At 43.6% G+C, this 14944-nt stretch overlaps 1 protein-coding gene and 1 long non-coding RNA gene across 7 annotated transcripts in view; one reads left to right on the plus strand and one right to left on the minus strand.

Annotated features, from left to right (window-relative positions):
* LOC147340119 (uncharacterized) overlaps positions 1–11220 on the plus strand; it is a 571221-nt gene extending 560001 nt beyond the window's left edge. For all 6 annotated transcript variants that reach the window (XR_015158927.1, XR_015158929.1, XR_015158928.1 and 3 more), the window contains 2 exons: positions 6775–6851; positions 11126–11220. This is a non-coding gene — a long non-coding RNA (uncharacterized LOC147340119). The remainder of the gene's footprint in view (positions 1–6774; positions 6852–11125) is intronic.
* A 1498-nt stretch (positions 11221–12718) lies between these two features.
* On the minus strand, positions 12719–14456 carry LOC147340131 (ferritin heavy chain-like). Its single transcript, XM_086387635.1, has one exon. It carries the CDS (start codon positions 13555–13557, stop codon positions 12889–12891), a length of 669 nt encoding a protein of 222 aa, XP_086243761.1. The 5' UTR covers positions 13558–14456; the 3' UTR covers positions 12719–12888.
* Positions 14457–14944: the final 488 nt, after the last annotated feature.

The following is a 14944-nucleotide window of genomic DNA, read 5'->3' on the forward strand; positions in this document are numbered from 1 at the left end:
GGTTTTTAGATTCCTTTTTAAACATTCAGCTGTGTGAATTTAGAAAGCTGGGGAGATAAGAGGGGGGACAACTTCTACTCTGGCCGGTCATTAGTGAAATTGGAGAGAATCAACTCATATTTTTGATGAACTGCTGGATTTGGATTTTCCTTGTTCTTCCCAGGTTTTTCTACTCACCTGTGGGTACTGTCCTAACCTGTGACAGAAGCTTCCACACATCCTGCTCTGATCTAAAAGCATTTACCCCCGCTCTTGCTACTGCTCGGTGTGGGGACTAGGAAGCAGCTGTGGGCAACCGTATGTGTACTTCCTGTGATATCCAGCTAATCACCTTCTTACATGTGTCCAGGCTCAAGGCTGAAGGACCCTATGCATAATTGGAGATAGTAGAGCCAAGCATATTCTATCTAATTAATCAGTTCAGAACCTGCCTAGTAACATTTGGAAGTGTGTTATGTTCCCAGTGAGTTTGTATTGCTGAGGAGGGCCCAGCAACATTTATATACAGCATTCATATGGCTTCTTCCTTTCTTTGAACAAGCATGACAGGAAAAATAATCAGAGATGAGGGCCAAAAGCCACAATCCAAACTCCAAAAACTTCCTTGTGTTGAGAACATAAAACAGAAATCTCTGCAAGTTGGGCCATTCACAGAGAGGTGGGCTAGAAGTTGTTCAAAAACTTAAGAGCCACCTCATCAACTTGAATGTTCTAGGGAAAATGGATGGACCATCACACAAGTCACTTAGCATCTTTAATTTCTTCATCTATAAAATAAGATTTAGAAACTTAAACTTCTAGCGAAAATAAATAGGTAGAACACATGCAAATTGGGAAGTTCCATGCAAAAAGTATTCTATTGAAATTGTCACAGAGGTAGGCGGAGGACACATCGCTAAAATGCATTGTCTATGCTGTGTAGTACCACTGCCAATTAATTTTACTAACTATTAAAGATGAATAACTTGGGAAAGAAGAAGTCAAAGGTTGGTTGCATCTTGCTTAAAATAACCATAAATACTATTTGTGCAAGGTGGCATAATTGATATAAAGTAAATTGATATAATTTGATATAAAGTAAATTGATACAATTTATCAATAAATATATCAATATATCAATTGATATAAAGTAAAACTTCTTTCATTTTGGAAAAGTGTTAGAATTTGTATTCAGGACATTTGAATGAAAGTAGGAAGGGATTGGTAGCTGTCTTGGTGGACATTGTCTCGCCTACTTACTGACTTTGTAGAATAAACCCAGTAACAGGCTATATGTAAATAAATGGTCATGGGTCAGTTCCAGTAAAATTTTATTAAAAAAGCAGATGGTAAAAATCACAGCAAGTTATTGTGTGGATATCACTAAAATTATTCTAAAACTGGTAAGCAGAGGCAAACAGAAAAAACGAAACAGAAGAGCGAATACACTATTAAAGGAGAACAATAAAATTGGAAAACTGACATTACTCGACCTCAAGACTTACTATAAAGCAATGGTAGTTGAGACAGCATGATATTGGGGAAAGAATAGCCAGATAGTTCAATGAATAAACTAGGGAATAGGTAAAGAATCTGCCTGCAATGCAGGAGACATTGGTTGGATCCCTGGGTTGGGAAGATCCCTTGGAGACAGGAATGGCAGCCCATTCCAGTATTCTTGCCTAAAGAATTCCATGAACAGAGGAGCAGTCCATGGGGTTGCAAAGAGTCAGACACGACAGAACACACACACTTTATCTCCAAGCAGTGTTAGGACCCCCAAATGGATATACTAAACCACCACCAGGGAGTCCAGAAATACAACCATATAAATATGATGAAGTGATCTTTAGCAAAGAAGAAAGGGCAATACAATGGAGCAAAGATAGTATTTTCAAGAAATGGTGCTGAAAGAACTGGACATGCACATGCAAAGAAAAGACACACACTGTACATCATTTATAAAATTTAATTTAAAATGGATCATAGACCTAAATGTAAAATGTCAAGTTATAAAGCTTCCAGAAAAGAACAGTGGAGAAAGCTCAGATGACCTTGGGTATGTAATTGACCAACTGTATTTGATTAAAATTAAAAACTTCTGCCCTGTGAAAGACAATATTAAAAGAATGAGAAGACAAGGCACAGACTGGGAGAAAATATTTGCAGAAGACACATGATCAAGGATTGTTATCCAAAATAGATAAATAACTCTTAAAACCTAACAATAAGAAAACAAGCAGTGTAGTTTTAAAATGGGACCGAGACCTTAAGTGCTCATCAAAGAAGATACACAAATGGCAAACAAGCATATGAAAAGATGCTCATATCGTATGTCATCAGGGACGGTAACACAAAAACCTGCATGCAGATGTTTGTAGCAGCTTTATTCACAATACCAAGGTGTCCTTCCATACGTGTAGAGATAAAACAAATTTTGATACAATCAGACAGTGGAATACTAATCAGCACTAAAGAGAAATGAGGTATCAAGATATGGAAAGATATGGAGAAGACATAAATGCATCTTACTAAGTGAAAGAAGCCAATCTAGGAAGGCTATATATACTGTATGATTCCAAATGTATCACAATCTAGAAGAGACAAAAGTATGGAACATTAACGAGAACAGTATGGTATTGGCATAAAAACGGACACACAGATCAATGGTGGAAAATAGAGCCCAGAAATAAACCCGATTTAATTAGTTTATGCAAAGGAGCCAGAAATATACATAGAGAAAAGACAATCTCTGCAGTAAATGGTATTGGGGAAACAGGACGTCCACATGGAAAACAATGAATCTGGACCGCTATTTTACACCATACACCAAAATCAATGCAAAATGGATTAAAGACTTGAACGTAAGACTGCAGCCATAACAGTTGTAGGAGAAAACAGAGGCATTAGTAAACTCCTTGCCATTAGTCTTGGAGGTGAGGTTTTGTATTTGACACTAAAGTGAAGGCAAGAAAAGCAAAAATAAATAGGTGGGACTACATGAAACTAAAAGACTCCTGCATGGCAAAGTAAAACTATCAACAAAATAAAAAGGCAACCTATTGAATGGGAGAAAATATTGGCAAATGATAAATGTGATAAGGCAGTGGTCCCAAGTCTTTTTGGCACCAGGGACCAGTTTTGTGGAAGACAATTTTTTCATGGACTGGGTGTGGGGGGATGGTTTCAGGATGATTCAAGCACATTACATATTTTGTGAACTTTATTTCTAATCTAATGCTGCTGCTGCTCGGACTGGAGGTTGAGGACTCCTGTGATAAGGGGTTAATCTCCAAAATAGCAAAAAAAAAAAAATTGATTACTAAAACTTACAGAAGATCTGAATTGATGTTTCTGCAAAGTAGACATACAGATGGCTAAGAGGTACATAAAAAGTATTCAGCATCACTTATCATCAGTTCAGTTCAGTCACTCAGTCGTGTCCAACTCTTTGTGACCCCATGAATCACAGCAGGCCAGGCTTCCCTGTCCATCACCAACTCCTGGAGTTTATCCAAACTCATGTCCATCAAGTCGGTGATGCAATCCAGCCATTTTATCCTCTGTCATCCCCTTTTCCTCCTGGCCCCAATTCCTCCCAGCATTAGTGTCTTTTCCAATGAGTCAGCTCTTTGCATGAGGTGGCCAAAGGATTGGAGTTTCAGCTTCAGCATCAATCCTTCCAATGAACACCCAGGACTGATCTCCTTTAGGATGGACTGGTTGGATCTCCCAGCACTCAACGGGACTCTCAAGAGTCTTCTCCAACACCACAGTTCAAAAGCATCAATTCTTCGGTGCTCAGCTTTCTTCACAGTCCAACTCTCACATCAATACGTGACTACTGGAAAAACCATAGTCTTGACTAGATGGACCTTTGTTGGCAAAGTAATGTCTCTCCTTTTGAATATGCTATCTAGGTTAGTCATAACTTTCCTTCCAAGGAGTAAGCATCTTTTAATTTCATAGCTGCAGTCACCATCTGAAGTTATTTTGGAGCCCAGAAAAATAAAGTCTGCCACTGTTTACACTGTTTCCCCATCTATTTGCCATGAAGTGATGGGACCAGATGCCGTGATCTTAGTTTTCTGAATGTTGAGCTTTAAGCCAACTTTTTCACTCTCCTCTTTCACTTTCATCAAGAGGCTCTTTATTTCCTCTTCACTTTCTGCCATAAGGGTGGTATCATCTGCATATCTGAAGTTATTGATATTTCTCCCAGCAATCTTGATTCCAGCTTGTGCTTCTTGCAGCCCAGTGTTTCTCATGATGTAGAAGTTCAGTAAGCAGGGTGACAATATACACCCTTGACGTACTCCTTTTCGTATTTGGAACCAGTCTGTTGTTCCATGTCCAGTTCTGACTGTTGCTTCCTGACCTGCATATCAGTTTCTCAAGAGGCAGGTCAGGTGATTTGGTATTTCCATCTCTTGAAGAATTTTCCACAACTTATTGTGATCCACACAGTCAAAGGTTTTGGCATAGTCAATAAAGCAGAAATAGATGTTTTTCTGGAACTCTCTTGCCTTTTTGATGATCCAGCAGATGTTGGCAATTTGATCTCTGGTTCCTCTGCCTTTTCTAAAACCAGCTTGAACATTTGGAAGTTCACGGTTCATGTACTGCTAAAGCCTCGCTTGGAGAATTTTGAGCATTACTTTACTAGCGTGTGAGATGAGTGCAATCATGCGGTAGTTTGAGCATTCTTTGGCATTGCCTTTCTTTGAGATTGGAATCAATACTGACCTTTTCTAGTCCTGTGGCCACTGCTGAGTTTTCCAAATTTGTTGGTATAGTGAGTGCAGCATTTTCACAGCATTATCTTTTAGGATTTGAAATACCTCAAATGGAAGGCATTAGGTGAAATGAAATAAGTCAGACTAAGAAAGACAGATACCATATATGTATCTGTATATGTATCTCCTTTATATGCGAGATCTAAAACAAGAACAACAAGCAAAAACCAAAACTCGTAGAGGAGAGATTGGTAATTGCCAGAGCAAAGGTGAGGGGGTCAAGGTCAGCAAAATGGGTTAAGGAAGCAGAAGACAAAATCTTCAGGTTATAAGTCATGGGTTATAATGTATGGCATGGTGCCTGTCATTAATAACACTATTGTATATTTGCAAGTTCCTAGTACAGTAAGCCTAAAAAGTTCTTATCACAACTAAAACATTTGTAACTATTGTATGGTAATGGATGTCAACTACTTGGGATCTTTTCACAACATATACAGATATCTAACCATTATGTTATATACCTGAAATCATTGGTATATGTCAATTATATCTCAATGTAAGAAATATGGAGACAGTAAAAAGATTAGTGGTTGAGAGGGGAGGAGTACAGAATATGTGAAGAGGATATTTTTTAGGGCACTGAAAAGTCTGTACATGACTATAATCAGGAGTACATGTCCCTATACATTTGTCCAAGCCCATAGAATGTACACCACCAATAAGGAATCCTAACATAAACTGTGGCCTTTGGGTGATTATGATGTATCATTGTAGGTTCATCAGTTGTAACAAATTTACCACTCTGTTTCTGGATGTTGAGTGTGGCATACATTATGCATATGTGGGGCCAGGGAATATGTGGCCTGGGAATATCTCGGTTCCTTTCTCTCAATTTTGCTATCAGCCTAAAACTTCTCTTAAAAGTGTTGTTGTTTAGTCAGTAAGTCATGTCCAACTCTTTGCGACCCCAAGGATTGTAGTATGTCAGGCTCCTCTTTCCTCCCACTGTCTCCCAGAGTTTGTTCAAATTCATGACCATTGAGTCAGTGATGCCATCCAACCATCTCTTCCTCTGTCTCCCCCTTCTCCTTTTGCCTTCCATCTTTCCCAGCATCAGGGTGTTTTCCAGTGAGTCAGTTCTTTGCATCAGGTGGCCAGAATATTGGAGTTTCAGAAATAGTCCTTAAAATGAATATCCAGGGTTGATTTCCTTTAGAATCAGACTGGTCTGATCTCCTTGCAGTCGAAGGGACTCTCAAAAAACATCATCTTTAACAAATTAAAAAAGTAACACAATAGATGGTGGGCGGGATTTGGCTTGCAGGCCATAGTTTGACAACCCATGGTATAAAACAAAGCAGTCTGTGATGAAACAAATAGGTAAATGTGTGTGTGTCTATGTCACTTGATGCGTCTGGTTAACCGTGCATCTATTACCAAGAAAGGCTCACTGCCTGATGTGCATAGAACCCCATACTATAGCATTGGCTTTTGAGAAAAGGAAGTTTTCTTGTGAGGTCAGCTGACAAGGAGACAGGAGGCAAGGCTCTCAAATCTGGTTCTTCACCCCAAGGTTGAAGGAGAAATTTAAGGGGTTCGAGGAATCAGCTGATTGGCCAGTCTCAAATCAGCCCATTTGAACTACTTGTGCTGCTGGAAGCCATGGTTTCCTTTTCTCTTGGGAGGGTGGAATGTATTGCTTTACAATGTTGTGTTTGTTTCTGCTATAGAACAAAGTGAATCGGCTATATGCATCCATATATCCCCTCCCTTCAGCCTCCCTCCCACACCACATCCCACTCCTCTAAGCCATCCCAGAGCCCCAAGCTGAGCTCCCTGTGCTACAGCAGCTTGCCACTAGCTGTCTATTTTACACATGGTAGTGTATATATGTCTGTGCTACTTTCTCAGTTGGCACCCTCCCTCTTCCCCCTCTTGTCCACATGTCCATCTTTATGACTGCATTTCTATTTCTGCCCTGCAGTGGGTTCAGCAGTACCGTTTTCCTAGATTCCATGTATATGCATTAATAGACCATGATTTTTTTCTCTTTCAGACTTACTTCACTCTGTATGACAGACTCTAGGTCCATCCCCATCACTTCAAATGTCCTAATTGTATTTCTTTTTGTGGGTGAGTAATATTCCATTGTATATATGTAGATCTTGTTTATCTGTTTTTGTGTCACTGGACATTTAGGCTGCTTCCATGTCTTGGCTATTGTGAACAGACCTGCATTGAACATTGGGGTACATGTGTCTTTGAATTATGGTTTTCTCAGGGTATATGCCCAGTAGTGGGGTTTCTGAGTCTATGGTGGTTCTATTTTTAGTTTTTTAAGGAACCTCCATACTGTTCTCCATTGTGGCTGCACCAATTTACATTCCCACCAACAGTGCAAGAGGGTTCTCTTTTCTCCACACGCTCTCCACCATTTATTGTTTATAGAATTTTTTGATGATAGCCATTCTGACCAGTGTGAGGTGATACATCGTTGTAGTTTTGATTTGCATTTCTCTAATTATTACCGACATTGAGCATGTTTTCATGAGCTTTTTGCCCATCTGTATGTCTTCTCTGGAGAAATGTCTGTTTATTTGTTTATTTTGGCTGTGCTGGGTCTTTCTTGCTGTGTGAGGGCTTTCTCTATTTGTGCTGCATGGGAGCTACTCTCCAGCTGTGGTGTGGTGGGTTTCTCATTTCAGTGGCTTCTCTTGTTGCAGAGCATGGGCTCTAGGCACGTGGGTTTCAGTAGTTGTGGCTCGTGGGCCTAGTTGCTCTGCAGCATGTGAGATCTTCCCAAACCGGGGATTGAACCAGTGTCCCCTGCATTGCAAGGCATATTCTTAACTACTGGGTCACTAGGGAAGCCCTCATGGTAAGTTTCAATTTGTATTGCTCTACTAATTAGTGATGTTGAGCATAACATCCCCATTCATCTGCTCTCTAGGTCCATGACTGAATACTGAGGCTTAAACAGCAATAGGTCCACACGTGGGATGAGTGCTAGGGTTTTAGGACCTGGGGTTTTGGTTCTGGCTGATTTTCTGTGGCCTGACAGACCAAATTATTTCCCAGGTGATGCTAGTGGTAAAGAACCCGCCTGCCAGCTCAGGAGACACGAGAGAGGTGCATTTGATCCCTGGGTCGGGAGGATCCCTGGAGGACGAAATGGCAATCCACTCCAGTGTTCTTGCCTGGGAAATCCCATGGACAGAGGAGCCTGGGAGGCTACAGTCCATGGGGTTGCAGACAGTTGGATATGACTGAGTGACTTAGCATGCGTGCATGATGGGCCAAATTTTTTCCATTAGTTATATTACTATCCATCTTTTGGTGGCCTGGGGAGTGAGTGATGGCTGGTTCTTCCAGCATTCTAACAGAGTCTAGTAAGTCCTGGATCTCCTCTGTGTATTCCTTTCCTTCCTGATGTTCATAGGCCTCTCTTTTCATATGGCCCAACATACCTGTACCACAGAGAAGGTGTACTTAGAATGAGTAGCAGGAGTTGCCTTTTTCTTAGCTCCAAGGTGCAGGGCTCTCATGCAGGTTATTAGCTCTGCCTTCTGGGCAGACATACCTGGAGGAGGAGTTCTGCTTCTAGGACTTCCTGATGAGTTACTGCTGCATACCAAAGAGTCCCCCATCCATGAAGCTCCTCCCATTTGTAAGCATTTCTGTATCTGTATTGTCAGGTCAGGTCTGCTAGAATGGACTTGAGTGAATTGTACAGAAAGGCCTTATGGCATTCTGCAGTCTATCTTAGTGGCTCATTGTTATTTCCTTTAAGAGCGTCACATACGGGTTTACCATGATCCCAAACTTAGGGATCCAAATACAACGAAGCCCAGCCATTCCTAAGAATCCTCAGGATTGCCTTTTGGTTGTTGATGCCGTCACTCTAATCCGTCCCTTCCATTTGGAATATGTTTCTTTGTCATAAATATTTTACAGTTGGTTGAGAAGTTTTCACTTTTCCCATGGACACTTTATATCCCCAGTCTGCCAGAAAGTTGAAAGTAAGGATTGTATTTTGTCCTGAAGCTTCCTTCGTTTTACTGGCCATTAGGTATATTATTCATATATTGCAGTACAACTCTTTGATTTAATTGCCAGTCCCTTAAGTCCTTGGCTAAGGCTTGCCGAGAAGATGGTGCGGGCATTCTTCGATCCTTGTGGGAGCACCATCCAACAATAGAGTTCTTTCATATTAGTCTCTGGATCATCTCATTCAAAGGCAACAGTTCCTAGGCCTCAGGACTGAGTGGTATGCAGTAAAAGGGATCTTTTAGGTCTAGAATTATAAACCAGCAAAAGTCTCCAAATAAGATTGTAAGTAAAAGTATAAGAATTTGGCACTGTGGAACATACATCGTGTACAATTTAGTCAATGAGTCTCAGATCCCATGCAAACAATAATCTCTGGCCCCTGGCTTTTGTACCGGCAGTATTGGAGTATTTTATTGATATTGATAAGTTTGATAAGGGGCTTCCCTGGAACCTCAGATGGTAGGTAGAGAATCTGCCTGCAATGCAGGAGACCCAGGTTGGATCCCTGGGTAAGGAAGATCTTCTGGAAAAGGGAATGGCTACCCACTCCAGTATCCCTGCATGGAGAATCCCATGGACAGAGGAGCCTGGTGGGCTACAGTCCATGAGGTCGTAAAGAATGGGACATCACTGAACCACTAACGCTACACTACTGACGTTGGATTACTTGGCATTTAATAAAGGTGGTTCTCAGAGGCTTTATACTTCACATGCCTCTTTAAAGCTTATTGCTTTTTCAGTTCTGACACTTGGCACCGGGCTGGAGTTTCCTCCTACTGGGTTGGCGGTCCTGGCTCTTCCTGGCCTCCCCACAACTCAAGCATCAGCTCTTACCTTTTGTAGAATTTCTTCAGGGACTTCTGGTTCAAGTTTGTCTCGCCATTGTCATAGCACAACTTGGAGAGGGCAGGCTTGACCTAGGAGTACTTTAGTGTCTACTTTTTCTGGTGAGAAAGTCACTTAGGCATTTAACTTTGTTAGATCTTCCCCCAGTAAGGGAATAGGGCATTCAGGCAGATACAGAAAGCTGTGACCTACATATTCTCCCCCCGCTGCCAATTATATCAGATCTGAGGTAGAGAGTGTACATGTACGAATGCCCTAGGTTGACCTTGGTCATCTAGCCCTTTGGGAACTTGTTTCATTTGATACTGCCCTGCCTGAGGGCAATTGAAAAGATACAAATTTTAAATATGTTTAAATTGAAATTAAACATTTTCAATATAATAAACAATCTACTCTTTTAAGCCATAGTTTTTTGATCCCTATTTTACATATGAGAAAACAGAGGCACAGAGAAGTTAATTCACATTCCCCAATGCCTTCAATTTAGTAAGTGGCTAGAATGGCATTTGAACCCAGGCCATCTGTGGGGAAGAATCCACGACACCAAACTGTTTCTCCAAAACTGGGGAGCAAGAAGGATCTTTAGGCTTCCCTGGTGGCTCAGTGGTAAAGAATCCTTCTGCCAAACAGGAGACCTGGGTTTGATCCCTGATCCAGGAAGATCTCACATTTCGCAGAGCACCTCAGCCTGCGCATCACAACTACTGAACCTGTGCTCTAGAGCCGGGGAACCACGACTGCTGAGCCCATGTGCCACTACTACTGAAGTCCAAGCGCCTCGTGCCTGTGGTGTGCAACAGGCGAAGCCACCACTCTAAGGAACCCACATACCGCAACTAGAGAAGAGCCTGCGCAGTAATGGAGCCCTAGCACAACCTAAAAGTCAATTTCTAGTTATAGAGATGAACAGCTACTCACCTGGTGCTTGCTTCTATCTAGAGGAGAACAGTTAATTGACATATGTAGGATCTGAGACATTGTCAGAGAGAGGAAAATGAAAGTGTTAGTTACTCAGTCGAGTCCGACCGTTTGCGACCCCATGGATTGGAGCCTGCTAGGCTACTCTGTTCATGGAATTCTCCAGGCAAGAACACTGGAGTGGGTAGACATTCCCTTCTCCCAGGGATCTCCCTGACCCTGGGACTAAACCAGGGTCATGTCTAAGCTACAGGGAGGAATATTTGTAAATATTTGAAATATTCAAAGCAGTTTGCAAACTTTAGGGAGACTCAGACTGACCATGTGTCAATCTGAGGACCATGTCTTATCAAGGACCATAAGGCAGGCAAGATCTGTACAATTTTACCTTTTGCCTTATTAACCACACCTAGGCACAGAAGAAACATATTTTGAGTGTTTTTGTTAGGATATTAGGGTTTACATGTGTAGAGACTTCATCTGATCCAATAGAGTTGACTGAGAGGCTGAATTTTTAAAGGGGAAGAGGAAAAAAATAAAGATTTTTTTTTTTTTTTGCTGTCCTTTGTCTGTGTTGCTGCGCATGGCCTTAGTTCTTCTGAGGCATGTGGCATCATAATTCCCGGACCAGAGATCGAACCCATATCCCCTGTGTTGGAAGGCAGTTTCTTAACTACTGGACCAACAGGCAAGTCCTTATCATTTTCTTAAGAAATCTTTTTTTTTTTTAAACTGGAAAATTTATTTCTGCATAGTTACAAGAAGATAAAAAGTTCAGTCTTCTCCCCATTCTGAAAGCAGATCCCAGGAGGCCACAGTGAGGTCACAAACAGGCTGATTTGGGGCCACGGGGTGTGGGCACAGGTGGGCACAGTCTGCAGTGAGCTAATGGTCAAGGTGAGGTCAGCACCCCTCTGGGCGTTTCATCACCTCAGCCCTGCTTCTACATGTTCGTTACCCAGGGCTTAGGCTCTGCCACACTCCTAGTCCACTCTCCAGTGAGGTTTTCCACTCCCATGACCACACACAATCTATATAGGGATCATGATATTTCCCATAGGTCTATTTCTAAAGCTGACATCCACATCCACTCTGAACTCCAGGTTCATTTTTCTGGCTACCTGTATGACAGTTCCACTTGGATGTCTAATATGCATCTCAGATTTTACATGACATGCCTTCTCCAACCTTCCATCCCAGCTGTGCCCCTGGCAAAAGACCTCAAATTGATAAAATGGCACCACCATCAACCCAGGCTAAATTAGATTAATTTCTTCATATCTCACTCTTCATCTCTGGTCCACGAAGAAACCTTGCTGATGTATCCCAATCCATCTGCAATGTGTCTACATCTCTTCATTTCTTCATCCTCCACTCCAGTTCAACCACCATTGTCTTTCACCTGGACCAGCTGTGATACCTCCCAGCTTCAACCCTTCCCACACTACATTCCTCAATACAGCCAGTACCAGTGACTTCATATTCAGGGGGATTCATTTTACTTTATATTCAGTATCACAAATTGACCTTCATTTAAGAGCTTATATTTTTCACTGTAGAATGGCTACATAGATTCACCCTCAATGGAAATGAGGTAAATTTTGAGTGGTACCACGTTACTTTATCACAGGGTGGTACAGTTCAAGTAAAAATCACACGGGGATGTTTTATAAGGGTAGCATCCATGCTCAACTGACCACAGGAAGTGTGTCTCTAGGAAAGCCAGCCCTGCCACCCTTAGATTGTCACTGTAGCCTAGGGTGAGCTTGTCAGAGAGGGACTCTGCTATGCCAGCATCCAGGGCCACCATCTTGCTACCCAGAAGTCTGCTTCAAACCAACTGAAGACCCCTTTATTTTGTTCCCTTCCCAATCCCAGTCCCTTCACTGTTTCTGGAGATCTACACCAATCATGATTTTCAGGCCATATTTTTATAGCTCATCTATTCACAGTCACCCACATTCACCAGAGCCTCACCTCACCCACACTCACCCCATGTACCACATTGTTTATTAGGGGAAGGTACATTTTGTATTGTTCAGGGTCCTATGGGTCCCCTTCTTCCCTCCCTCTGTGCAGATCTTGAGCTGCCTGTGGACAGGGCATTGGTAGCTCAAGAAACTCCTGGATACCTGTTTTAAAACTTGAAAGGTTAAGGGTTTGCACGCATGAATCAACAAGGGACCTTTATTTCTTTAGGAAGCAGTTTATTGGAAGAACTGGCAACAATGAAAGAAGGAAAACTTAAGTGAACTTTTCTGTGAACTTATTCTGCAAGAGCAATACTGCAGTCTGCATGGCAGGCAGGGTGACCTTGGGCAGTCACCCAGGTCTCGGGGGAAAGTCCAGTCCAGGCTCAGTCCTCCTTGTTGCTGTCGCCCACGGTGAGCTTGTCAAGGATGTAGTCTGCCAGGCTGCCTTCCGGGGACCCCACGTTGCTCAGGTTGCTGACATGGTCCCCCAGCTCCTTGATGAACTTGTCCTGCTGGTCCAGGTAGCCGGTCTCCAAGAAGTTGCACAGATGGGCGTCGCTGCTGTTAGTGGCCAGCTGGTACAGGTCCAGCAGGCTCTGGTTGACGCACTTCTCCAGGTAAAGGGTGTCTAGCATGGCCTGGAGTCCGCTCTTCCACTGTTGGGTCTCAGGCTTTCTGATGTCGAGGAAGCAGATGCGGCCCCCACGCTGGATCTGCAGGAACATCAGGCTCTCGGCTGTCTTGCTGTGCTCGTTGGAGCGGAGCAGGAAGAAGTGGGAGAAATGCTTCAAGCCCACGTCATCATGGTCGAGGTAGAAGGCCACGGCCAGGCACTGGAAGGAGGCGTGAAACTCCAGGGTGGTGTGGCTGTTGAGCGCGGCCTCACACTCGGGGCGGTAGTTCTGACGCTCCTGTGAGGGCGATGTGGGCAGCATGGCAGGCCACTCCCCGACCCAAGGAATGGCGGCTGGGACGAGGCGTCTTCGGGGCAGGAATCGGCGGGGGCGGGGGCGGGGGCGGGGGCGCCAGAGGGCTCCTGGGAACCTTCCCATGGTGGACAATGTGGGTGGCCGGAGGCGGGCTCCGGGCCAGATGACAGGTGGCTGGGTGTGGCCTCTGGGATGGACCGGTAATGGCGTCTGTTGGGCAAGGGTCAGTGCCTGAGCTGGCGATTCGTTCAGGAAGAGGTCACGTGGGTGGGCGGGATCTGTGGCCAGGGCACGACCACTGTCTAACAAAGCCAGGGTGTGGCCAGGGCGAGACCACTGTCTATCCAAGCCAGGGTGTGGCCAGGGCGAGACCACTGTCTATCCAAGCCAGGGTGTGGCCAGGGCGAGACCACTGTCTATCCAAGCCAGGGTGTGGCCAGGGCGAGACCACTGTCTATCCAAGCCAGGGTGTGGCCAGGGCGAGACCACTGTCTATCCAAGCCAGGGTGTGGCCAGGGCGAGACCACTGTCTATCCAAGCCAGGGTGTGGCCAGGGCGAGACCACTGTCTATCCAAGCCAGGGTGTGGCAGAGCTGCTTTGAGCTGAGTACTTCGCATCCACAATTTTTAATTTTGCCGTAATACTTTTTTTTCCAAGGACTTTCTCTTATTCTCTAATTACTCCCTTTTATAGCACCCTGTTCCCATTTTATAGACCCACTGTCATTTTTACAGTTCTGAGAATATGAATTTGGATTGTTTGGTAATGTTCTCTTGTTTCCTGTAGTATATTTGTCTTTTTCTCCAGAAATCGTTCTATTTATTCATCATGATCTCTTTCACTTCTGTCAAATATCTGGTAATATTTGTCCATCCATATTTGGGAGTAAAGGACTCAGGTTCGATCCCTGCATCTGGAAGATTCTCTGGAGAAGGGAATGGCTATCTACTCCAGTATTCTGGCCTGGAGAATCCAATGGACAGAGGAGCCTGGCCGGCTAATGTCAGTGGGGTCGCACAGAGTCTGACAGGACTGAACGACTAACACTTCCACGTTTTTCATTGTGATTTCACCACCTCACCCCCACCCAACCCCCCGCTCCACCCCGCCTTGTGGTTCTTATTATGATTGCAAGAGGTGTCTCAGCAACAACCCTTAGGGAACTTTGTAAAGAAAATATGGCTTATTACTCACAGGTGCTGGAGGCCGCACGGCATGCATCGGGCTGCACAGCCAGATCATGGGTAGAAAGTGAGTACACGTGCCGCCTGGGTCGCTTTTGTTGGGGTCTAGGATGGGATGTCTAGCGTGTCACAGATTTAGTCTTTCTTGGTGAATTTAAAACAGGAGCGTGAATTAAAATGTCAGAAGGGAAAACCAAGTGGTCAGATGGCAGTTATCCTAGTCATCCAGTGATCTCTAAAACAAAGGAAACTTCTGTGATGGGGAAGCCTGGTTCTCATCTAGTCTGGTAGCTGGCACTGTGTTTATTTAAGACAGCTGTCTGTG

Source organism: Bos grunniens, chromosome X (genome assembly GCF_055505025.1).
Source record: "Bos grunniens cultivar Pamir isolate PY7600 chromosome X, Bosgru_T2T1.0, whole genome shotgun sequence".
In the NCBI taxonomy this organism is placed as follows: domain Eukaryota; kingdom Metazoa; phylum Chordata; class Mammalia; order Artiodactyla; family Bovidae; genus Bos; species Bos grunniens.

Coding starts and splice junctions, on each gene's coding strand:
- LOC147340131 (XM_086387635.1), bottom strand. CDS start 13,557: ATGGGAAGGTTCCCAGGAGCCCTCTGGCGCCCCCGCCCCCGCCCCCGC.